This window comes from Lepisma saccharinum, chromosome 12 (genome assembly GCF_977018435.1).
Source record: "Lepisma saccharinum chromosome 12, izLepSacc3.1, whole genome shotgun sequence".
Lineage (NCBI taxonomy): Eukaryota > Metazoa > Arthropoda > Insecta > Zygentoma > Lepismatidae > Lepisma > Lepisma saccharinum.
Window position 1 is genome coordinate 60,801,677 of NC_139240.1, and position 27,485 is coordinate 60,829,161.

General features: G+C 36.7%; 1 protein-coding gene across 3 annotated transcripts; it reads left to right on the forward strand.

Moving 5' to 3' along the window:
• The first annotated feature begins 702 nt into the window (after positions 1-702).
• On the forward strand, positions 703-27,382 carry D2hgdh (D-2-hydroxyglutaric acid dehydrogenase). Of its 3 annotated transcripts, none has more exons than XM_083132472.1 (8): positions 703-826; positions 5,393-5,704; positions 8,457-8,654; positions 9,864-10,057; positions 13,832-14,000; positions 16,197-16,483; positions 19,754-19,922; positions 24,959-27,382. In XM_083132472.1, exons 2-8 carry the CDS (start codon positions 5,413-5,415, stop codon positions 25,207-25,209), a joined length of 1,560 nt encoding a protein of 519 aa, XP_082988598.1. In that variant the 5' UTR covers positions 703-826; positions 5,393-5,412; the 3' UTR covers positions 25,210-27,382. The 3 variants fall into 3 exon arrangements, with proteins under 3 accessions (XP_082988598.1, XP_082988597.1, XP_082988599.1); XM_083132471.1 differs by having other exon boundaries at positions 704-1,022; XM_083132473.1 differs by lacking the exon at positions 703-826 and adding an exon at positions 2,597-2,695.
• Positions 27,383-27,485: the final 103 nt, after the last annotated feature.

Here is a 27,485-nt window from a genome sequence, read left to right on the forward strand (position 1 = left end):
CAGCTATGTCCTCTGGCGTGAGATCTTGTAATAGTTAATTCACCTTGTAGCACATCTTTCACTCTCCTATAATCCACTGTTTCAGTAAAACAATCTTCGATGATTTTTCCTTGGGCATCTTCACACAATGCAAACTACACTAATTCAACGGAGTACAGACTGTTTACGAGCAAAAATCTCCTTTGCCTTATACAGGCCAAGGAAAAAGCCCGGGGAAGGGATGCACGTGTTCTCTGTGTCATTGCCAGGTATGCGCGACGAAAGGGGGACCGCCTGCCCTGCAGCGCTTAAACAGGGGTTTTCGAACACCTGTGCTTGAAAATTTTACTCTCAGAAACACTCCACAGACGAAACATAACCAAGTAAACAAATATATTTAAAAAAAAACTATCAATTTAATGATTTTTTCACGTAATATGCATTTATATGCGCTTACGCAGTAAATATGCACGAACACCTTAAATATGCATTTATATGCACTTTAAAACCCCCCTACTTCGGTTCGGAATGCTCTGAAACAACTTTAGAACCCTGTTGCATATTAATTAGAGGACCGGAATAAAATATGCAAATATGCAAAATCCGCACTCTAGTTATAATAAATAGCGCGCCCGCCGGAGGTTTAATGTCAAAAATGAAACTACTTTTCTTGCACCAAATATAACATTGCATCTTGCAAAGTATTTTCAATTTGATCGAACGTATCTTTTCAGAACCGAGCTGGCAACACTGTGACCATATGTGAACATGTAAATATTGAACTTGTTCTTACCGAAATTATCAACTAGGTAATCTACGAGAATGACATTGCATATCTAAAGAACAGGTACTTGTACGATTAGATAAGCGAACTATGTAGGAACTTTGAATTAATAAATTCTGAATTACGTTAATAATTCACGAAGTTACATTTGCCGCAGGATATTTTGTGTGGTGCACCCCTCTTACGTTACACATTAAGTGCAAGGTGGAATCTACTTGGAATGAAAACATACCGTGCAAAACTGGTTACTTAATTTCTGGTAAGCCAACTATATTTCGGTAAGAATTTACAATATAGAGATATTGTGTAATTAGTTTACTAGTTGTTATACTCACTAAATATGCAGTCGTATTTGGGGGGTAACGTGTTCAAATTGTCTCATTACTTGAAATTCTGCAAAGTTGATTTGCCTGAATTTGGATCGATCTTGAAGATTGCTCTGATTGTAACGTTGTTACTTTGTCTCTATTTAGAAATGCTTTCTTATTTCTAGTCACATAGGAGCAATTGAAGATAGTTGGAACTTCAGGTTCTTATATACTGTATGATATTTGACGTTTATGTACTGTTTAATATATTACACACATTATCTGCAAGCATTTATTAATATTAATTCATTTACAATCATACAGATTAAATGCACAAAGGATTATGCTTAATAGGACGATTGTGCTGGAATACATGTTGTTCTTCCATTCATGAAAAGTGATATACTATCAATACACAATTTCATTTAATTATATTTGGGTACTTGTTTATTATCCGTCAGACAGATTTCTTCATTTCTACAGAAGAAACTACGGTAAAAATTTACTATCCTTCGGACACCTCTAATTTTTTTGTTTCGTTAATTTTTGACATTCGTACTTACGTATCTGTTTCGCGGAACATTCCTGAAGGTGTATCAACGTTGTTTTGATGAAATTTTAGCTATGTTTCCTAACCTAACAGAACTAACCTAACCACGTGCCAATGGTTCGTGGGGCTAGCGCCAATGGTTCACAATTATTTCCAATTTCTAGATACTGATACTAACACGACACCAAATTTTAACTATGTTTCCTAACCTAACAGAACTAACCTATCCACGCGCCAATGGTTCGTGGGGCTAGCTATTCTCCGTCGGAGAATTAATTTTCAACAAACAACATGAATTTCAGCTATGAAACATTCCCACATCATACAAAACACCTTCCCGATGTTCGACAATGCTACAGGAACTTATTACAGTAAGTAGTTTCTTCTGTAAAATTAAATAAATGTGTCTGAAGGATAGTAAACTAGTACCGAAACTACTTACCGTAATAAGTTCCTGTAGTATTGTCTAACATCGGGAAGGTGTTTTGTGTGAAATTCAGGTAAGTTTTCCGTATCCTGGAAACTTATTTCTTCAAATTTAAAAATTTGGGGGCAGGTGACTCCAGCCAATTTCTAACATGCCTTTAACAGGGAGTCTATAGAAAAAGCCGGAGCGGAGGCAGGGCCGTGTTAGCGGTTGGGGGCGGTAGGTCAATTACCCCAGGGGCTGAGCTCGGAATCAGTGGGAAATTTGAGTCAAAAATTTCAAACGAAAATATTTTTTTTGTTTAAATTTCACACCGATTCCAGGATGGATAGCCCCAAACACCATTAACGGAATGTTCTGCGAAGCAGATAGGTAATTACGAATGTCAAAAATTGACGAAAACTCAGAAGTTATAGGTGTCCGACGGATAGTAAACTTTTACCAGGGAAGACAAGGTATAGTTCTCTTAGCTAAAATATTAATTTTTCTTTGTATTTATGCTAATGGAACCTAACCTAACAGGCCTAACCTAATCCCGTAGGCATTCCTCGTCTGATGTCAGCAAGATTGTTGTGCGTAAAGGAAGACCATTAACGAATTGTGAAAGAAAGATGGTTCCGAATTGCTGTGTATGGACAATCACCCTGGTAAATTGCAAGGTTATTTTACAAGTTCTACATGTAAATGTACAATTTTAACAAGTGACCGCCAAATATAAACTACAGATACGTCATCAGGACAACGAAATTAGTAAGTAGGCAAAATGTTATAGAAATTGGAAAGTAGTCCGGTATTGTAAACTCATGCCTGCAATTTTTACATGGTTCAATTTCGATGTATGTCTGTTAACACATACTGCTGAGTTTTAGCGATTACTTAAGGTTTTGTTCAATATATGCTTTCTTGGTTAGGTTAGGTTTGGTTCCCTTAGCATTAAAATAAAGTCCCTAAATGCATTCTACTAGGGTTCCGATTTACTTCTACATTCATTCCCACGCTTCTACGATATTTACAGTCGCTTGTCGACGGAGAATATCTTGTCCATGAGAAGTGCGTATGGTAATTTTCAAGTTGTTTTTTTTCAACATAAATAACTTTTTTCGAGTCCAAACAGTGCTCATTACTTTAAGGAAGATTCAAGTTTCGTGTGACAATGATTTCTAAAATTCTACGATAATTAGTCTTTGTGCTAGGAGAAATCATAAAAACAATCGGAACCGTTAACGTTGAGTGTGTTAACGAAACTATAATAATTTCAGTAACTTTTGTTCCACTGAATATAAAACATTCTGTATGTACTCTATAATTATAACTTGAAAATATTTTTTAGTCTTTGTAGCTGAATTTTGGCAATTTTTTTTAATGGTAGTTTGCAATATATCACCTGTCATGTTTATTTACATGATATTGACACTAATTATGGTTTAAAATGATTAGTATTTTGTATAATTTTCTACACAAAATGTTTGCTATTTTTGCCTATAAAAATGATTGAATTTTAAATCAAGAGAAATTTAAGTGTGTTTATAGTTTACATGTCACATTTCCTCTCGTATGAGCTTCACCCCATCAGTACATATATTTTGTTTCCTTTCTTTTCCTTTCTTAGAGCCTAATAAATGCCATTCAGTGTTTACGAGATTAATGTACTTTGACTTAAAATGATTCAGATATTTATAAAATCCTTATGTACATTATTCTGCAAATTATTTTTTTCAAGTGACTTAAATATTGATTTAAATCAATCCACATTGGTACAAACCATTTGTATGCACACCAAAATAGCTAGAGAACATCTGCAAAATGACTATCAGGGTACTACTTTACTATACCGGAGACACCTATCAATGATTTATTTCGCAATTTTTTACATTGTTAACGTACTATTCAGCATTGCGGAACATTTCATTAGGTGAAATAATGAATTTCTAACAAAAACAATGTCTATTTCTTACAATAACGAGTACTTACTGTTGTTCCTTATTTCCCACAAACCTTCCACGGTCAGCCCAAAAATTCACGATAGCCCCACGAACCATCACTTGGACGAGGTATGCCTACTAGGTTAGGTTAGGCCTGTTAGGTTAGGTTCCATTAGCACTCCTTTCGTTCAATTTAGCATATACGGACAATACGGGAGCGTATTGTGCTCTCGTGCAGAAAGCAAATGGCAGCAGAAGCAATAGCGCGTCGGAAATAGATTTTCGTAGAAAACCACATGCATTCGCATTAAAATCGATCGAAACTACATTCCCAAACATCAACAACGCTACAGAAAATGATTTGTGTAAGTACTTTCTCCTGTAAATTTGAAGAAATCCGTCTCCGGTATAGTAAAGTGTTACCACTATCAGTTCCAACAATCCTAACCTAACGTAAAATTATAGCTACTGTTGTGGAATGTCATGTTGGGTGCTATATTCACTAAGAGCAAATCCTTCAGGCAGTTCTGCTTCATGCTGAGATAACATATGTCCCTTACTTCACATTATCACGAGTTAACGACTGAAAATGTTCATAAACAATGCTAAATATTTCACTTTCTCGAGGGAGTTTAATTTTAGGGTAAAACTGTCAAAGCCGGGAATCAGATTTCTTCAAATTTACAGGAGAAAGTACTTACGGAATTGAGTTTCTGTGTAATTTTGGAAGGTTGTAGAAGTGTTTTCTCGCATTTTTCAATGTATTTGGCTGCTAATTCATGTATTTTTCTATAATAATGTCCGTCCGATGCACGAAAGCTGTTGCTTGCATTTCCATCCATGTACTTGAACCGGATGTTGCAAGCATCTGATGACGTAATCCCCGGTAAGTGTTTCCAAACACTCAGTTTTTTCACTATATTGCCCAACCTAAAGCAACCTAACCTAGCCTTTCCGTGATGGTGCGTGGGGCTATGCGGCGATGGTTTTCGGAGCTACGTGGGAATTTTTCTGTTAAGAAGGTTGAAACACTGCTTGCCGTTTGAAACACAACGCTAGTCAAGATTTGCCTGCCATTTTGCATGTTCAGGAAGCGAGAAAGGAACGAACAATAATTACGCGATACGTCTACAATAGATACTAATTTCGTTAAAAAAAGTGAAAATCCTTGTTAAATAATCTTTCGCAATGCAGAATAAGTAGGTATGAATGTCAACAATTACAGAATAAACGAGTTACAGCCGATTCCCGGCTTTGACAGTTTTACCCTGAAAATGTTCATAAACTATGCTAAATATTTCACTTTCTCGAGGCAGTACAGAGGGGGTCAAGGGTATTTTTAATTTTAGTATTTAGTGTTTATGATATTGTCACATGGTGTAAACCAAGCTTTAATCTTAATTTTTTTTTGGCATGTTGCAGGTTTATGTTAGGTACTAACAATGAGGTATCAGACATTCAAGGCAGTCCCTCAACTTGTGGAGTACAGCCTTCTGAATAAAACACCCACAAATCGGTACTGTTGGAATAGATGCCTGCATGTATCATCTGCTGCATTGGGTTCTTTGCCAGAACTGACCTCCGTGAGGTACCCGGGTGTTAAAAGGGGAAATTATGCTGAACTCAAGGACAATCATGTGTCATTTTTTGAAGGCCTATTAAGCTCTGCAAGAGTATTATCATTGCCTTCAGATGTTGAAAGCTATAATGTGGATTTTCTGAAAATGGTCAGAGGTAAGTGCGTAAGTTACAGGAAAAACTTAGCGGTAACAATTGCATCTCAGAATAACGGATTTCTTAATTTGACAGAAGAAAGTACTTACCGAAATGAGTTTCTGTAGCATTTTGAAAGTTCGTGGAAGTATTTTCTCTCATCGTTGAATCTGTTTGACAGGGAATTCATGTGTTTTTCACGAAAAATATCTCTCCGACGCACAATAGCTGTTGCCTTTCTATGCTTCCTCTACGTGAAGTGGATGTTGCGCATGTTTGATGACGTAAACTCCTCTCAGTGTTTCCAACCATGCCGTTGTTTTAAAACAAGTGAAGGTGATTTTTTTTAAAGCTGTATCACATTGTTTTACAAACAAAATTTTAGCTATGCTTGCCTAACCGAACCTAACCTAACCTTGCTGGAAATGTTTCGTGTGGCTATCCGTAAATGGTTTTTGGGGCTATCCGTCAATGGTTTTCGGGGCTATCCGTCAATGGTTTGTGAGGCTATTCAGGTATTTTTTGGTTACAAAGGTTGGAAACACTGCATACCCCACATGTTCCACGACTCAAGCTCTACCCGCCACATTGTGTGTTATGGAAGCGAAAAAAGGACGAACAATAGTTACTGTTGTTGACATTATTTTCGAGAGAAAAGCAAAATTATACCTTGAAGAATGTTTCGCAATACACAATAGGTAAGTACGGACGTAAAAAGTGACGAAATAAAATGAAGAAATCCGTTATTCTGAGATGGTATTGGTACCAACTTAGCTAGTAAATAAGATTAACATAACTTCAAGTTACTGAGTATATTCTAGATTGGGTAGTTTTTTACGTAGTGACCATGAAAACTAAAAGAAAAACTGTTTTGTGGATGTAGAACTAGTTATGTTAATATTTGTTAGGCTGGGGACCTTTCCAATGATTTACTAGCTTGAAAGCATATTATATTTTGGTGTATTGTTTATGTGAGCCAACATTGGACAGTGAGTGAACCAGAGGTTTATCAATAATTTGTTCAAGTTGGTGTTCAATTTTTTTTTTGGCAGGGGTTGCTAAGGAGTGTAGATAAATCACTAGAACTTTTAGTATTCTTGTAGTTCATTGTGTTCATAGTACTTGCAGAAAAGCACCTTTGAGGCATTGAAGTGTTTATTCAATTAAGGAAGTTGTACCACTACAGGTACGGTTTTTATTAAATTAATTCCTATACAAGAATTAAAAGGATGTGAAAGAAAGGGACTTAATGAAGACAAACTACTTTTTCCATGATGTTCGAGATACCAGCTCCCAACTTCACAGATAGTGTTACTAAAAATAATAACAACCCGTGGCGCAACAGCCCGTGAGGACCAAGTCCTGGCTACTGCCAGCCAGCGCCACTCCCACATGCCGAGGTGGGAGATCATTCGACCAGTTATGGAGTGACATGCGGTCAGCACAAGAACCTCCAGTTGCTATTGTAGGTTTCCGTGACTGGGTTACGCTACTCACTCATAGCTCCCCAATTTCCTCACGATTATGTGTGGCCACCAGTCTCATACACATGCCAAAATCTCAAGAGAAAAGTTGTTTAAGTTTCACCCCAGAAGACTCGAATCTTCCTGTGTCCTGCAGCCGGAGCACATAGCATGGCCATAGTGCGGGACTGTGATTTGTGAGGTTGCTAATTGATTAATTCTCAACTCTGCTCATTCAATTGCCATTAAAATCAACCAATAGGATCTCTGCCAGGTCATGTGACTTTGTACTTGCTGTGGACAGAATATTTTGGTACTACTTTACTATAGGGGTGACACCTATAAATCATTTATTTCACACTTTTTTACATTGCTAACGTACTATTCTGAATTGCGGAACATTTCTTTAGGTGAAATAATGAATTTCTAACGAAAATAATGTCTATTTCTAATATTTACGAGTACTTGCTGTTACTCGTTATTTTGATTCTGTAACACACATTATGGCGATAGCGTACTGGTTCATTGCACATTGTGAGAGTGTTTTGTCGATTTATGCAGTGTTGCAACCTTGTTCACCGGAAAATACCTACTTTCGTGCCCGGATTTGAAATTATGCTAATACCTAGCAAACCATTGACGTTAGCCCCAAAAACCATTTACGTTAGCCCCACAAACCATTTTCCGTAAGGTTAGGTTAGGCAAGCATAGTTAAAAAAAAAAATACTGGACACATCATGTTATAGTGAAAACACTGAGAGTTTGAAACACTGACTGCGGGGTTTACGTCATCTAACACACCGAACATTGTGCTCTAGTGCAGAAAGCAATGGCGGCAGCTGAAACAGCGTGTCACACAGAGATTTTCGCAGAAAACAACATGCATTCGCATTAAAATGGATCAAAACTACATTCACGAACTTCCACAACGCTACAGAAACTGATTTCCGTAAGTACTTTCTCCTGCAAAAAGTAAGAAATCCGTCACCCCTATAGTAAAGTGTTACCAATGTTTTTAATCCCCGTTAACTTATTCTGATGTTTTCGAATATTATTAGATGTATTGATGTAACTTTTACTTTCTTCAACTAATGAAGACTTGATATGAAAACAATGCATTTTTCAAAGTGTGCGTTTGAATCAGGTTTATGTGCATGCACATGCAATGAGACAAATAATTAACCTTTATTGTGTATTTTGTAAAGGACTTTAAAGAATTCCTCTTTTTCAAATATTTATTATCATGCTATTAACAATTTGTCTCATTTATTTTATGTTTCTGTAAAGATAAATCCTTTTATTTCTTGTAGGTAATAGTAGAGTTGTTCTGAAACCAAAATCTACAGAAGAAGTTTCAGAAATATTAAAGTTCTGCAACAAAGAAAACTTGGCCGTGTGTCCTCAAGGTGGGAATACAGGATTGGTTGGAGGCAGTGTTCCTGTATTTGATGAAGTCATTGTATCCACTTCGCTGATGAACCAGATAATCAGTCTGGATGAATTGTCAGGTAAACAGTACATTCATTTCTAGCAAGACTTCCAACTTTGACCCACTAAATAATAACAGAAAAGATTGACAAAACACGCCCAAAAAATGTTAAAATAAGCTGTACAATGTCCTTACCAATAACACTATTATACAATAAGAATTGCACTAACTACACAGACTTCCCTCAGGTATGGGGATAGTATTTATAAGGTAAAGTTCCTTGTGCACATTTGCACCATGCCATGAGGAATACTGTATAGGAGAATGTGGGGGTACGGCCCAATACATTTTATCGAGCTCTGCCATTTTGGAGGTGATGTGATCAGCACCATGCTCTGGTGACCTTTACCCCCAGAGTTCCCCCAGGTACCCATTTATGTGAGGCTGTGTGAGCCTCAGAGTCGCTTATGTGGGACAAGGCTGGAAAATTTCTGACCTTTGATCACCCACCCCGGGAATTGAATGCGGCTCCAGCATGGCAGTCAGATGTCCTATCAACTGGACCACAGCTGCTCCAGATAGTGTTTATAGATACTGATAAAAAGGATGAAGCAAAAATGAGAGATTATATAGGAAATGAAATATGTGCACAAAGACATACCCATGCCTGATATGTAGTGGTTACAGATGTCTTGCATGTTCAATATGCGCACCATCGACTTGAATGCCTACTTTAATTTGAAGCTTCCAGCTGCGTAAGATGTCTGCTAGTGTGTGGCAGGTAATTTGGAAGATGGCACCTGTGATCCGTTCTTTGAAGTGCTCCAGGCTCTTAATTTTTATAGCGAAAACAATGGCTTTTATGTGTCCCCGCAAGTAAATAAACAGAAGTGTTAGGTCTGGTGAGCATGCTGGCCATTTACTCATGCAATTTGACTTTTGTCTCAACCTGTTGTACCAATATGCAGTTGCAAACTTGAATAATTTTTTTTAACGACCTTAATTGATGTTCATGTCCATAGCTGTGATGTTTTGCCTTAGGAAAAGATGCTACATATTAGATATTTGTTTAACAAAAAGCGGGGTACATAAATTATTTGTTGGCTACACCTTGTTTTTTATGACAGCCTCAATGCATATACATGGTGAAAAGTACATTACAAGTTGTTATTTTATCCCCTCTCACAATTACCATTATCGTTTATCGAAGGTTGAGTTGAGCTGGGGGAAAAAATCCTCTCCATGACTGTAGTATGATTATTTAATAGTAATAATTATTATTTTTCAGGTGTTCTTGTGTGCCAAGCTGGTTGCATTTTAGAAAATCTTGACTCTCATGCCTCCCAGCAAGGACTGATGATGCCCCTAGACTTAGGAGCAAAGGGTAGCTGCCATATCGGTGGAAATATTTCAACAAATGCCGGTGGAATCCGGTTGTTACGATATGGAAACCTTCATGGCTCCGTTTTGGGTGTGGAAGCGGTACGTTGACGGTCTTAATGTTTGGTGCAATCACAATTAAAGTATTATAATTATAATCAAGTTAGTGTTTTGCTGTGGAAAATTGAAATTTTAACATTTCTTCAGATGAAATACAATTTTTACTCATGTATAATGCACACCTTTTTCCAAAATCTTTGCCCCCAAAAACTGTGGTGCGTATTATGCACGGAATAATTCCGACAGCCAACATGAAACCGTACAGGGTCATTACATGATTTTGGGACACTTGCATTGTTTTTCATGATTATGGAACCCTGTCATGTTATATATCATTGTAAAGCTTGAATCCTGCAGTTTATGAATATGGAAACATTATTCCATACAAGATAACGACACTAATGTGAAATGCGGTTGAAATGAGTTCATCAAAAAATTAAGAAACGTTCTGATTTTTATGGTACTTTGGATGAAAGAAAACAAGGAAAAAGATAATAAAAATTAAAATGTATCACTGGCCAAATAATATGACGTACATGGAGTTTGTAAATTCCTAAATGGAAGAAATCTTGTGCTGCTAACTACTATTTGGAAGGTCCTGAATGTTTCTCGTATAAATGTTACATTAGTCACGGAAACAAAAGTATATATTTTGAAAGAGGAGGAATGAGCAATTGAATAGGTATGATGTCATTCACTCTTGATCGGCATAGCAACAGATTTACAACCTACAACTAAGAAAGCCATTCCTTGAAACTGGATTGTACTGTGCATTATATGCAAGATATAATTTTTTGTCACTTTTGCCCATCCAAAACCAGGTGCGCATTATACAGTCACGCACACTATACACACATAAATACGGTACAATGCTAATTATTTCTTCATTCATGCACAGTTTTGAATTATGTATATAATTTTATTATTATTATTTTTTTCCAAATAATTACACAACAGACATCATATAAAAAGAATAGTGAAATAACATAAAAGGTGGGAAAATGTAAACCTGAGAAAATTTTATAACCTTTTGCTCTACTGAGACCATGATGATTTAATGCGTAAAGTATCATGTAATGTTATAACTTTATAAATGTGTAAATAAGTATATCAATTTGCGACTTACTAATCAAAGAATACTGCACCATAGGCAGTAATAGCATACTTGTAACTGTTTATAGGTAAAACATTTCCATTTGTATTGCTATACCTAAAGACTGATGACGTATTAACTAAAAATGGTGAAAAAATACTAATTTCTGTGTATTTCGCACATTATTTTAGTGTATTTTCCTCTTGTGGCTTGTATGCTGTTTATTACACAACAGCCTGTGTACATTACAAGATGCAAAAATGATTAACTATATATGTCATTGTGAGATCTATTAGAATCTTTTTCATTGAGTAGGAATGTTTTATGTACAGTATTTAAACCAAGAATGAAGAATAAACTGAACAATAATATATACATTATAAACTTAATTGAAATGGATTTACTTCAAAGTTATTGAGCAAACCAAAGTGTAAAATTATTTGGTATGTTATACACTGTGTGAATTGTAAGATTGCATAGTTTAAACTTGGGTGAATTAATAGTTTGACTACACATAACATTAATTTTCCCAAGAAGAAAGTAACGAGTTATTTATTTGTTATGAATCGCAAAGAATGATGAGTGTATACATTTCTTGTTAATACAGGGTGGCTACTCAATGAGGAATTATGCTTGAATTATTGGCTCCGGAGATTATGCATGCATTCTGCATGTAGACGTGAAAAATTGCAACTTTTAATAACCCAATTTAATTTATACATAGTTCTAAATGTCTTGACGCATGTATTTCACAGTTTGGCTTTTGTTTTTATCAAGGAACGAAAAGATAGCTGCGTGGAAAATAAAACATAATTTAGTCCGTTTACTTTGTTAGTGTCCTTTTTAGAACAATCTATTAGACGGAAGATTATTACAAACTAAGATATCTTCAAGTTAATTAGGTAAATTTTAGTTTTTAATTCTTATACAATTAACATTTTTTTAAAGATTAGTATGTACCGTAACATTTGTAACTTGTGGTTGTAGATGTATTTCGAGTCTGAATTTGCGAAATGTTAAATTTAAACACCGCATTTGAAGATAAATATTTTCCCATTAATTTGTCTGATCAAAGAAATCAAGCAAAATGTTGTATCACAAATATTTTTCGAGCATGGTAAGCTAACATCAGAACCGAAATAATTGAGGAATAAAAAAAATAATCGAGGAACGGCGCAGGCTATTGTTTTTCCACATATCTTGCCCTAATCCTCCTGATTATATTGTGGCAAAAGGAGAAGTGTTCTCTGTACAGTGTGAAATATTGTTTGGGTCATTCCACATCAAATCAACGCAAAAAACTAACATTTTGACACCCATCAACTCCGATTTAAATGAAATTTGGTGTACACCTTTCCTTCATGGTTGCTTATCTACTAAAAAAATATCATATACATTGATTATGCTTCAAAATTGAATATAAGTCAGTTTTGACCCTAAATTTCAGTCATTTGCATTAGATGTTGTGAAAAAAGATATGGAACATAAAATGTAGCCTGAAATGTACTAAAAACAATGTTTTTTACTTCATATTTCTATAATTTTTCTTAGCTGAGTTATCATAATTTTCGCAACTGTCTGCATAGGCCAAAAATGTTGCAAGTCATGAAACAAAAATGGCTGCCATTTTCAAACGAAGTCTAGTTTTAGAAAAATAATGCATGTTTTGAACTACCCTTGTACAGGGGTTACGACAAACAAGTGAAAAATTTTAAAAATGGTCGAGTGACCAGTGCTGGACCATTTGGTACGGATTGACCCTGAAATTTTAGGAAATTTCCAAAAAACTTAAATTTTCGTTAGAAGGAATAAAAAACCAAAAATTTTATTTTTTGTAGAGAAAGAGCATGTCTTTGCAATGATTTTCAAAGTCGAAAGTTTTTGGTTCCATCATACCCACATGATGAAAATTCAGATTTTCGTAACCTAGTTTTCCCACCTCAAAAATTAGGCTACAAATCCATTATTAGTCTTTTTGTAGGCATTTGTAAAAATTTTTGAGTGCTGATGTATTTTTTTCTGAAATCCTCATTATTTCATTGAACTTTGTGTAAAATTTCAAAGAGATCTGATGATTGGTTAAGGAGAAAATAAATAAAATGAAAGAAAGGGAATCTTGTGTCGAGGGTCTCAAGTGTGACAGACAACACTGATTTGATGGCATTTCAAAGTGCTGTAAAATGAAAACCGTTTGAGATAGAGTGAAAAAAATTTAGGGGGTTTCTTTCAACCATGAAGGAAAGGTGTATACCAAATTTCATCTAAATCGGAGTTGTTGGGTGTCATGACCTCGTTGAAATGGCATGGAATGACGCGTTTGTCAAAGCGACTGTTATCGAAATGAATCACATCATTCCTACTCCTACCGCCAATTTGGCAAAGTCTGAAGTGTGTTTTTCCTAAGCAAATCCGATAGCCTGCGCCCTTCCTCGATTATTTTTCTCATTCCATATATATATATTGAGAGGCGGTAATCCGTAACGTTCAACACAAAAAACATATGCTTGTACCCTGGGAATTTTGGAAAGTTTGCCTTGAAAACCGGGAATTATACTTGAATTTTATCAGGCTCCTAGAGTGGCCACCCTGTAATATCACTAACTAAATTAAATATAAATAAAACAAGAAACTTTTGAATTTTAACATTATTGTGTTTCCAATAAGTTTGTTGATACTTTCTATTCATTTGCCCACACTTTCTTAATGGATTTTTTTTTTTTAAGGTGTTGGCGAGTGGTGAAATTGTAGATTGCCTGAGCACCTTGAAGAAGGATAACACCGGGTATCACCTTAAGCATTTATTCATTGGCTCAGAAGGAACATTGGGATTTGTAACCAAGGTTGCCATTCAGTGCTTTACTAGTCCAAAGGCCGTAAATGTGGCTTTCTTAGGTAAGGAAAGTTTGTAAGGTGCTTGCTGCAATACTTTAACTAACTCTCTAGCCTTCTCAAACCCAAAGATTTATGGCTGCAGCAACACAAGCCATCCATCGGTTCCTCTCCTGGACAAGATCAATCTAAACTTTTCCATCCTTACCGATTTCCTTTGGGTCCATCTCAACGTTATCCTTCCATCTTCGTCTTGGCCTTAAAGCTAAAATTATCCCCAACATATTACACTCTTACCACTTGGGAATTGAACCTGGTCCGTCTAGCTGCTAGTCAAACACCCTTCTGACGTGCTTCTACTTTGTGTCATAGAAATGCTGCAAACCTGATGTCATGGTACATGTGTGAATCACATGGGTAGTGTAATTTGTGTCACCGTAGTCGAATCTGGTCATGCTCACTTTGTAAATCAACATTGCAGCATCTGTGCACATATTGATGTGTGCCGTGCATGAAATTCGAACAATCTGGAATAAATTTGCTGTCATTTTAGATATGAAAATAATTTATTTTTTTGTAACAACTTTTGGCATTTGAAGAATATTTGAAGAACTTACGTTATTTCCAAGATTAATATTTTTTTGTGTAGATATTGTAAAAGTCTAAATTACATGATATACGAGGGGGTACCCAAAAAAAACGGAATAGCGCTGTGCTGGGTGGAGCATCCATAGTACGAATTTTTCCCGCTAGGCAAGCATCGAGCAACTCATTGTGAGTTCAGTACGCACAGTGGCTTCACTGGGGAAGGTTGTCTCTGGTCACTGTGATCTTTTTCGTAAAAGCAGTTACGCTTGCACCTCGTTTTTTGTGATGGCCGATGTAAGAGAACAGTGTGCGGCTGTGAAATTTTGTTTCCTGCTCGGGCAAAAAGGTGGCACAAACTGTTGTGATGTTGAACACAGCTTAAAGGACAGCGCTATGGGGAAAACTCAAGTGTACGAGTGGTTTTCTCCCTTCAAAAAAGGTGGCATGTCGATTGATGACAAACCTCGTTCTGGACGTCCGTCAACTTTAAGAACGGACGAAAATGTCGACAAAATTTGTGAACTTATGCTTGGAGACCGATGACGGACCATTGAAAAGCTGGGGACGTTATCTGGACTATCTTGGAGCTCGGTTCAGCAAATTTTAACGGAAGATTTGGGAAAGAGACGGGTCGCTGTGAAATTTGTGCCACCATGACAATGCACCTGCGCACACAGCCATCTCAGTGCACAAGTGTTTGGCAAAAAACAGCATGACTTTCTTGCCCCATGCCCCTTACTCACCTGATCTTGCTCCTTGCAACTTTTTATTTGTTTGAGGGACATCAAGGGACAGCAATTTGACAACATAGAAGAGGTGAAGAAAAAAACTAGGAAGTAGCTGTCAGCCATCACAACAGATGAGTTTGAAAAATGTTTCCAAGAATGGAATCACAGATTGGACAAATATATTAAGTGTCATGGAGAGTACTTTGAAGGTGATAAGGTTGTTTCGTAAAAAAAAAAAAAAAAAAAAAAAAAAAAAAATACATGGCTTTTAAAAAAAAAATTCCGGTTTCTTTTGGGTACACCCTCGTAATTATACAAAACCATAGATACATGTAAATATCAGCCAAGTTAACTGGCATTTTGTGAACATTTCTGTACATAAAGGGACCAAATTGTTTACCTTTCTGCCTACTTTTTCCTGTTGCTGTGAAGCTGGTATCACAGGTTGACCCTGTAGGAAAGACTATCCGTACCTTCGGGAGGACTTGGCATTATTCTTGGTCAGTTCCTCACAAACCTACGTCTTCGGGTGATGATTCCTGTGATACTAACATACCGTTGATAATCTTGGAAGGGTTGCCCATTATGGATTTGCAAGCAGATCTGTGTAAGGATTGCCAGTGATTAAGTTTCAGTGTATTTGTGTGAAGGACAATAAATACGACTTTATTGGAAGAAATTTCCATAACCTTTCATTTCAAATCAAAGGAAGGTATAAATCCGACACCAGTGACCAGTTAGGGCCTGGTCATCTGTTACCCTGTTAGCTGAACTGAAAAATCCGATTTGTGATAACCCAGCTGTGACCAGTCACAGGCCCTAGAGGACCAGTGGAGGTGCGTGCCAAATTGAGAGTAATACCTCTTGAAGTCATGTTGATTTTTGTACACAGATTTTCACTGCTGTGCATGGTTTATTTTTTTTAATGCATTTTTGCTTCTAGGTGTCGCATCATTTGAAGATGTCCTGAAGACTTTCAAGGAGGCGAAAATAAATCTTGGCGAAATCCTTTCTTCCTTTGAAATGATTGACGCACCATCAATGGATTGCGTGACAACCAATCTTAAACTACAAAGCCCAATAGAGAAATATCCGTTTTATGTACTGATTGAAACTTCAGGTAGTAACGCTGCACATGACGAAGAGAAGCTTACGTCGTTTTTGGAAAAGGTTATGGCTGAAGGGCTTGTGAAGGATGGCACAGCAGTCAAAGAACCGTCTCATATTAACGTAGGTATTGATGGCAATGGAGAATGTATATACCGGGTGCATCAAAAAAATGTATACACACTTTGAACTGTCATAGAAAATTTATTTTCCAACCTACAAGGTTAAAATTCTGCGAAAAGAAAGGCTACAGTCCAATTTGAAAAATAAGTGTACTTTTTGGTCAAACGGAATGTTCCAAATGGTGGTTAAAGTAAATGTTCAAAATGTTGGCCATCGGCTTCGATACATTTCTGAGTACGAGTCACTACTGATTCCGTACTTCGCACCAACAATGGGATTTCTGCACACACCGCTTGAATCTCATCCCAAAGCGTGTCCAGGTTACGTGGTTTATGACGGTACACCTCATCTTTTGCTGTACCCCATAAGAAAAATTCTAGCGGCGTAAGGTCTGGAGAGCATGCAGGAAACTCGATTGGTCCCCTGCATCCTATCCACTGGCCTGGTACAATTTGATCCAGGTATGCTCGCACATCCCTATGATAGTGCGGCGGTGCACCATCTTGTTGGTAATAAAACCTGTCATTACCATACATTGCACAAATGGCAGGGAAAATGGAATCAGCAAGCATTGTTAGGTACTTTTTTTCCAGTTACAATACCTTCAAAATGGAAAGGACCAATGAGTCCCCTAGGAGACAAACCACACCACACATTTACACCAGGCAAATTCACAGCCTTTTCAACAGTAATGATGGGATTATCTTCAGCCCAGTACACACAATTATGCATATTGACAGTTCCATTAAGTTTGAATTGAACGTACGCTCGCCATGTTGATGTTACTCTCTTGCCACTAACTGGGTTGCGCAGCTAGATCGATGATTCTGCTGCCACCTGTTGAGGAAACATAACATTACTTTTTCCCAGAAATTTAACCTTGTAGGTATGAAAATACATTTTCTATGACAGTTCAAAGTGTGTGTGTACATTTTTTTGACACACCCGGTATTAACATTTAAAAATATTGTACACTGCTGTGAATTGCTACAATTCTCAAGTATCAGTATTGGTGAGAATTGAAAGTTTCAACATTGGTTCAGTGTTATCGGCTTAGTTGAAATTACACTTTTCATTTTTTCTGGTTTGATTTGAATTTTTAGCAAAATCTAAAATGCAGACTCAATTTTTTCTGATTAAGTTATAATCACTTGTACAAAATACATTGCTAGCTTGGTGCCTGAACTTGTTGAACATTGAACCTGTGATCTTGCCACTGAAGATATTGGGTTCAAATCCTGGTCACAACGTGATTGTTTCATTGTGTCTTCATCTGTCATTGTCAGGGACATCAGTTTAAGTGTTATTTCTGTCCAGAATCAGTGTTTGAATGATTCCGCGTTAAATAAACCAACTGTTGACCCTTGACCTTATGGATTTTGACCATTTTCGGTGAGAGTATACATCTTATTTTTATGAAACCCCCTACAAATTGTGTTGATAAAGAATAAAAGTTGTTTTGTTTTTAGGGATTTTTTTAAAAAAAATGCTTATTTATGAAACCCTGTATTTTCAAATGTGTATATCTTTAAGGTGAATGAAGGTAAAAAGATGAAACTAGTTGTATTTTTAAGATATTGCCCATCATATTGGTATTTTGAACACTTTACATGTATGATCAGGTGTTCAGTGTGTTTTGTTTTCAAAGTTGAGTAACAAAAAAATACTTCCCTCTCCCCCAAATTTTGCTAATTTTTGGATATTTTGAGCATCCATATGGCTTTATTAAAATTAGTATTGCTGTTCCTTCACATGAAAAATATATTGTATTTTGAAATTTACATGTGGCATATTGTGAATAGACTGATTATGTTTGAAAAATATGATATACAGGGGGAACAAAAAAAATGTACTCACTGTTTGATAGTCCATATCTCCTGACAAAATTGACTTGCGTGTACAATTTTTGGCACTGAGAGAGAGTTATGTTAGATGTTCAAAATGACCACCAGCAACTTCTAAACAACTCCGATGATGCCGAACTGCAGACCGTACTACGGCCGTCAGTGTATCTGGCGTAATGGCAGCACATGATGATATTATTTTTTCTCGTAGCTCATTGAGTGTAGTTGGTTTTTGGTGATACACATCATCCTTGACAGTCCCCCACAGGTAGAAGTCCAGTGGTGTCAAATCATGGGACCGAGGTGGGTACTCGATAGCACCGCGTCGACCTATCCACCGTCCGGGGAGAGTGTCATCCAGGTACGACCTGACATCGCGATGGTAGTGAGGCAGGGCTCCATCTTGCTGCAGGTAAAACAGTTCATCGCCAAACAGGGTTCGGATGGCAGGTAAAATCCTTGACTGAAGCATTTCAAGATACACCTCACCATTTACGGTACCCTCCAAGAAGAAGGAACCAATCAAACCACGCGATGACAGACCACACCACACGTTAAGCCCCGGTAGATTCACTGCCTTCTCCACATAAACGTGAGGATTGACGGGCGACCAGTAGACACAATTGTGGCCGTTCACAGTACCGTTAAGTTTAAATTGTGCCTCGTCAGACCACACAACTGTCCCTGCAAATTCCCCATCCTTGCGAACCATGTGCTCAAACCATTCACAGTATTCGACCCTACGATCCAGATCGTCTTCGTTGATCGTGTGTATCAGTCTTGGAATATACACTTTCCACTGTGCACCCTTCAGAATGCATCTTACGCTAGACCGTTTCACCCCACTTTCGCATGCTGCCTATTTCACTGATTTTTGCGGTGATCGGGTGAAATGTTGCAACACAGCAGCATTGGACTCGCGACAAATTAAACAGTTACACTACACGTCCAGATGAGATTAGTACGTGTATGTCTGTTTGTTTCGAAATTATTCCATTACAAACAGTGAGTACATTTTTTGGACCCCTCTATATATGAATTTTCAGATTTCCATGCATGGAGGAAAAAGAAAAAAATGCGACAACTTCAAGTTACGGCTAATCATGTGAGAATTTCGACTTTTCCAATGACAAATTAAATCCTCCACATGTCCTCTATCCGTTAATGTGTTTCTTTACGCCATCAGAAATTTTGTATACCCAAGAGAAGAAGCGAAATAATACTCCCATAAGCATAATGCTAAGTTTTCTTCTCCTCCCACGACCATCCTGTGCACAACATGCTGTGGGGAATGGTCGATGGGGAGGAGCAGTTCAGGGTCATCGGGTCTGGCTGGGCACAATCTGTTCCTCCTGCTCTTAACTGATTAGTAACTTCCAGATAGTTATAAGCTGTGCGTTGATATGTGTCTTCTTTAACATTTCAGCATATTTGGCAGATTAGAGAAAGGATAACGGAGGGCTTACTATGTGACGGATATGTGTACAAATATGATATTTCAACCCCCTTGCCGAAATTTTATGAAATTGTTCCTGAACTAACCAAACATCTAGCAGATATGAATATTATCAGGTGCTCTGGCTATGGGCATGTAGGTAAGTCAGCTTTATCAGTGTTTCTTTAATTTTTTTTTCAGTAAATGCATGTAAGGTTTTTAATTACATTCATTGTAATGCCAGATAGTTTTGTGATGCTTCTAACGATTTGTCCTTCATGTTCTGGCCTGAATGTTAAACTTATAAGCAGAAAGCTTATAGAATTCGACACTCTATAGTGAGTCAATCTTACATTGTGAGGAACAAAGGAACGTACAGTGACAGACACTTCTGGGTTATAATGTTCCCATTAAAAGTTAACTGTGGTGTTACAACCCAGAATTGTCTGTGACTGTACAAATGTTCAAAACACTAGCCATTCCCATGAAAACTTTGCAAGACAATGTTCTGCAACGAGACACAAAACACAGCAAAAGTGTGTGCTTTTCTGAACCTCAATTCACTCCTCACTGTCTGGCAGAGTACTTTTTTACCTTTAGTTCAGATTGACACCCAAACTGTCAAGCCATTGCTAACACTTAAAGGTTGTGAACCAAACATGTTGTAATGGCTGTTCATCAGCCATTACAAGGAGAATTCAGGAGAATTCAGGCAAAACGAAATTGGTTGAAACGAAGATGAGAAGTTTTGTTTTTGTGGTATAATTAACTGAGTCTAATGGTTAGCACTCTTGGATTTGGTGTGAGTGGTGGTGGGTTCGACTCCCAGTGTGAGTGTCCACATTTCAGTATTGACGCAGCATGATGAGGACAATTAGGGAGCTGCATGAAGAGAATTAAAGGACTCTGGTCTCTAAAGCCAGAAAACAGTTGTGATGTGACTGTGCTGATCACACGTCGCCAACAGAAAAGCTGCGTGGCAGGCTTTGGCCCTTAGAGCGCTGTTATCTGAGTTTTGTAGAATGGAAGGAAAGCGAGTATATAATTCTCCTCTCTCTCTCTTTCTCTCTCACTTGTGCTCACTCACTCATATGATTGACACTAGGGATGGGCCGATATGAAATTTTATCCGATACCGATACAGTACCGATATAAAATTTACCGATACCGATACAGTACCGATATAAAATTTACCGATACCGATAACCGATATTCTACCGATCTGATATAAAATTAGAAATGGTCCTTGAAGACCCTGAAATTTTCATTGATCTCCGTAATAAATGTGTGTTTTGGGCTGATTGCAATGCAAAAGAAGTTGAATATTTAGACATTTACTTTTTCAGAAAGTAGGGCATGGAGATTATCCATAAAAATTTCAACAAAATGGCAGAATTTTGCACTAAATTATAAGATATTTATCGATATATCGGATCGGTAAAATAATCAGTAATTTTACCGATAAACGGATACACCGATATGCCTATATCGGGCAATACCGATAGAGTACCGATTAATCGGTCCCATCCCTAATTGACACACTTGCTCTTTAATCAGATAAGGTGGAGACAACTCATGGTATTGTTGTTTAATTTGATTTTATTTATTTTACTTCACATTTCTGTCATGCAAATATGAGTGATGATATGATGAAATTGATGAAGAGAGACTCGCAAAGATCACATGCCCAGACTAACATTTGAACTGGGACCACTGGCATCGTAGGATGCTATGCTAACCACTCTGCCACAGAGGCCAAAGTTCTGTTGTTTGTATAGCAGCCAGCACCCTAACCTTTAGTGTATGTTTCTTCTTGAGATTTCAAAGCTAGTATCCATTTTGTCAGATGTTATTTAGAGACAGAAAGTAAAATATTTTTGTGTGTTCATACTGTGGATTATCTAACCTTCTGCAATCTCAGCATGTGAGATTATTTATTGGATTGAAACGTACAGAGGGTGAAGTTTTGTGTCATGTTCTCCATTCCAGGTAGACATGGTAACCAATGCTTAACAAAATTATAATTGTTTCACAGATAGTTTTGAGAGTTCCATTGATTCTGCTGAAATAAGTATTTCCTTGTTGTTGTTGCCTTGTGTAGATGTGTTATTATTTTAATAATGATATTATTCAACCAACTGGGCAAGCAAGACCCCAGAATTGGTTTTACCAGAGAAGATCTGGGATACGGGATAAAATGTGGCGTGAGAGCACCTCGGAGCATTGGAAAACACTTCACGTCTTCTAAGAAAGGGAGGGGAGACAGGCGCGATAACCCTGAAGAGCAAAAAGGAGCGTACAGGATAGTATGTGAATGCGGAAAGGAATACGTGGGACAGACGGGGAGGAGTATGCAAATTAGGTGGAGTGAGCACGATAAAGATGTAAAGGAGTGTATACCCAAGACAGGATGATTATCTGAGCATGTATTAGTTAACCGGCATAAGATCGCTAAAAGAGAAGTCATCAGGAAAATTAGTAACAAATTGGATAGGAATGTGTATGAGGCAGCCTATATATGCACGGATAATAGGAATAAACTCAATAGGGATGACGGAAACTTTGAAGACGGCTGGATAAACTTTTTTTAAAAATGGGATAAAGCCACCGGGAATAGCCGAGATGGGCTTCCATGTTACCCCCGAGGTTAGGAAAGCCGCTGAGGTGGAAGTAGAATTCACCTTGGATTGGTGACTCACGAGCCCCAGTTGGGGAAAGGCCGGAGGGGAGGAGTTTTCCTTCTCCAAGCATAAGCTGACACCGTACATTCGCCTACCCCGAGCACCGATCGGCAGTTCGCCTTCATCAGCTTTGAACGTTCTTTTGTTTTAATAGAGTATTGCGCGGTTTTAGTACGTATATTTTACAACATCTTTTTAGTAAGTGTTCTTTCCTATACCTTTTGACCTAAATCCCCAACCAACACTTTCTCGACGAGGCACCATGTCAGGTGTCTGAAAACATCGCTTCAACCTGAAGAAGGAGGTAGTATAACCTTCGAAACGTAGTTCGACAAATCTCATGCTCACATGCGTAAGTTACTGATTTTTAATCTTTTAACCTTTAGTTGATATTCGATTGTGAGCAATTTGCACGTTATCAGTATGATATCCCCATGGAAGTAGTATTTTTTGTAAACCTATGGACTAATTTAAATCATATAAATTGATAAGTAGTGATTGTTGCAATTACTAAACACTTTCGTGTTACAGTTTTTCTGCACTACCTTGATTCACAAACAAATTCAGGTGCACATTTCACATTTTATATAAATGCTTGATTGTAATGTCATTTTAGAATCTAATAAAGTGGCATCTCAGTCCGAGGAGAAAGAAATCGGTGTGAACCTGAATTAAAAGTACTACCCTGGAATTCACACACCCTAACTATTTATATAAATAACTGTAAATATTCATTTACTTCCTATGCAGCCATTTTAAGCAATGTTAAGGCCTAGTTTTGTGGTTGTTACAAAAAATGGTCACCTACTACAATTCATATTCTTTAAAACTTTACTGTGCCCTAGTGCCTTGCAATAACAAGTTGGGATTTTTACACATATTAAGGGAAGGACTGATTATGCAGTGTGTGAAACTTGGCTTGGATCCATCATGTCCCTTTTGAGCTATACCATTTAAAAAATCCACCATTTTCCGGTAATTTTTCCATTTTTTTGAATCTTCAGTCACATGTAACATAAGCTATGTGCTAGAAAAGGGGGCAACCTAGTGTCTCTTGAGCCCACATCAGGGTTACTAGAAAAAATAATACCACTTTCTTGGGTGGACTACAGTCATATTTTCAGGCACACAAAATATGCATATTTTGATGTGTGAGGAATTTTTAGGCATATTTTGAGGTATTTTATTTGATACTGTAAACAAGCTGAGGGTATTTTGATACAATGTGTGTATTCATTGGGTGGAGGTTTGTTAGGTGTGTAAATAACACCGGGCTGTGATCAATAGTTCCAAAGTTATTGAGTCCTGAAGTTAGCTCTGAGGCTCATTTCTCACATTTGGTTCATTTCTTTTGATGCGCACCACTTTCTTCGAAAGGCTATAACTCTAGAACTATTCCTCGGAGGAACCTAATATTTGGAATACAAACCTTCCAGACATGATTGGACCTTCATGCCAAATTTCATCCAAATCAAAAAACCATGACCTGGAAACTTTTCGAAAATTGGTCGATTTGACATGGAATGACCCAAATGTGCTATTAGAAAGGAAATATTTATTTTGTGTAGTAAATGCAGTTTTGAAATCAAATTTGGGATTATATTCATATTTCTTTAAACCAAAATGTCCTTTTATATACTGCTTTTTCACTGCTATAACAGCGAAATTTTATTTTATTTATCGCTTTTGAACCCAAAATTGAGTTTGTTTTTGTACCGAAATTTTGCTTTTTTATTGACCAAAAATATGTGCCTCTAGTTTTGTTTTCATGCATTCAGTTTGGTTCTAAAAAAATCGCTTGTCGAGTGCTGAGGTAGATGTTCTTTTTTTACAAAGTGAATGTTCTAGTTCATTTATTTTATAATATTTTGTATCAGAATTTAGAAATGGTGCTTGTTTTTGAAGTTTTTATGAGACACTTTGTTTAGGTGAATTTAGAATATTATTTGCTCAGTCTTTCTCTGTTTTCAGTTTGCTAAGTGGCATTTATGCATTTTTATTTGCATAATGCCTGAGTTAGTGCAAATATGCCACACATTTAAGTTATTGTTTTCTGTGTATACTTTATAATAATATCACATCAATGTACAAATTGGCTTGTAAAGGTAATAAAATTGTAAAATGCATTACATTGTAAATTTAATGCATTTGTTTGGAAAACTCTTAGCTAGCTTGGAACTATGTTGAAAAAATCAATGCATTAATAATTTATTCTTGAATGAAGAGCTTCAGATTGATATTTGCATTCAGTGGATAATAGGTTGTTCCTGATAAATTATCACTGTCCTTGGCACACAGATGATAATTAGATTTTCATGATAAGTTAATTTTGCCATTTGCATACTGTTGATAATAAGATTGTTCATGATAAATTGCCATGGCATACAGTTGATAATCAGATATATTACATTCTTACAATATGGTAGTAACGTAACCAAGTTGCAAAGATAGTGTTTGTACCATAACGCGAATTAAAGGAAATCCATAAATAGATTGAATTGTTAAAATTTTACAGGTGATGGCAATCTACACCTGAATGTCACCACCAAAGAGTTTGATAAGAAGGTTCTCAGCAAAATAGAACCATATGTGTACGAGTGGACGTCGAAAGTGCAAGGTAGCGTAAGTGCTGAACATGGACTTGGGTTCAAAAAGAAGGATTTCATTCACTATTCAAAGTCTCCTAGCGCAATCGGTGTCATGAAGGACTTGAAGAAAATGCTTGATCCAAAGGGAATTCTGAATCCTTACAAAATGTTGCCGTAAGTGAAATGAAAACTGTCTGTATTGCTGAGTGTGGTAATCGTTATGTCACACTCAACTGTGATTGGGATGATTGTGAAGGTAATCCTAACAACTATGAAGAAGACTGGAATTTATTATTATATTTTTGGTAAATATATATTTTTATAGACACTATAACGAGGCCATGATTTTCATGACGTTGCTCCTGAAATATATAGAAATTCAACTAATGAACTCAAGGTGCTTCAGTAGGGCATATTTATGCATATTGTGTCTTTGTGATGGAGCATATTTTAACAATTGTTCAGTCGTATTCAGCACATTTTCGGTTTTTCAGGATATAAATTACTTTCTTTGTACACTTGGCTGTTTCTGGGGCCTCCCCAATGGCATGTAGTAACGTTGTCACCTTGTATTCAAGTGGTTCCGGGTTCAATACCCAGTGGAGGCACATAGTGGTTTGGATCCCACTTTAAACTGTAGGTCCAGTCCCGATTAGCCTTATTGTGCATAAAATCAACTTAAAACATACACCCACTTAGGTGTTTCTGGAGTGGATTTCATTCCTTCTGCAATATTCACTCACGTGGGGCAGCACAATATCTATTTTTCAATAACCAAGTCCAATATCGATATTGAATTGACATATCGATGTGTCAAACTTTTTTAAAAAAATCAACTTGATATCAGAATAAATTCTCTGAAGTGGCAGTGGTTCTCCAGTAGCATGCAATGTCAATTGCTTATGTCGATTGCCTAGAGCTTTTAACTGTAGTACTTATTCGAACACTACATTTTGAGAGAGCCCCTGAAGATGACAGAAGAGGTGCTCTCTCGAAATGTAATGTTAGACTAAGTATAGCCAAAAGCACTAGGTAATGCATAATGTCCAATTAACATTGCATGCTAATGATATTTGATTGGCTGAATCCCATGGGGATTTTCACCAGAACCTCTTTGTCTATGTGCTGGAACCGTGACAACGTAACCTGCCAACAGTGGTAGTGGTTTTATAGTTCATTTGCTCACCTGATCTTGGAATCCAGGGCTCGAAATGGTCTAGAGTGGCCCGGAAGGGCATTCCTGTTAATGAATATTGGAACCTTCCTGTTCTATCTTGTCAGAAATGCCAACAGACCCTTCCAGTTCATTTAATATTTTAGATGTTTCTCTACACTTTCCTTCTCCGTGTTAACAAAATGTTTAATACTTTTTCTATAATAGTACACATTATATCTTTTATAAGCTTCTCCTCTACGTGGAGATGCATTGTTGCAGTGAGAGTGCTTAGCAGAGTATCATAGCATCTATGTTGCTTTCCTTTTTGTGGCTTGTGGTTTTCATTATCATTTTTTTATTTCTCAATTATTATTATTTGTCATATCTTGTCGATACGATTTTTCTGACAGATTAACCCAACAGTCAAATTTAAAGTCAATCAAATAATAAATCCAATTCCTGATCATACACAAAATAACAATATGTAAATATCTTTCACTTATACAATTTTTTTTTTTTAATAAGTAACATTAAGACAAGCGTATTGAAGTTATGTGCATTTAATTCAAAGATATTTTTCCCAGTTGGGCAAGCTGACTACCATTCACTCGTCATCTATTTAAATTTTAAAAGGGGGGATAAAATTCCAGGAGACTCGTTGATACTATTTGATGCTTATGTAAATATTTTAATATTGATTGTTATTAATTGTAATGCAGCCAATCATTTTACTAGTCGTTATCTCGTCACTATTAAACAAACAAACAACAAGAACAAAAAGACAACACCATGTTAGCAAAAATAAAGCATTTCGTATCATGAAAATTTCCATTTCAAGCCCTGTTAAAATGACTTTCTTCCAAAGACATAGTTAAAAGTGAAGTCTTGCTATGCCCTCTGTATTTTAACTTTGGAAATAATGGTGGGGCATCCTGGCATCTGGATATCTTCTGCACATCAATCACTATTCTTAAGTTTAAGTTTGTGTGTAAGACAGTTGCTCGGTCCAAACTTGACTGTGTTTTATTTCTTCTGTCTGCACAATCCACAACCTATATGTCACAATTGTACAGTCTGATCAGATACAACATGGCCCTATCAGAGAATTAATATATTTTTATAATTTTACTGTTTTTTGTAAAGTGTAATATTGTAAAGAAATGATTACTGAATGATGTAATAAATATGTATATATTTTAGCTGATTAAATCCTGTTGGATTTTTCATTATTCAGTCTGTATTGAAAATGTATTATTTCTATTTATGTAAATCCATCATGTTCAAAAAAGGTACTTCCT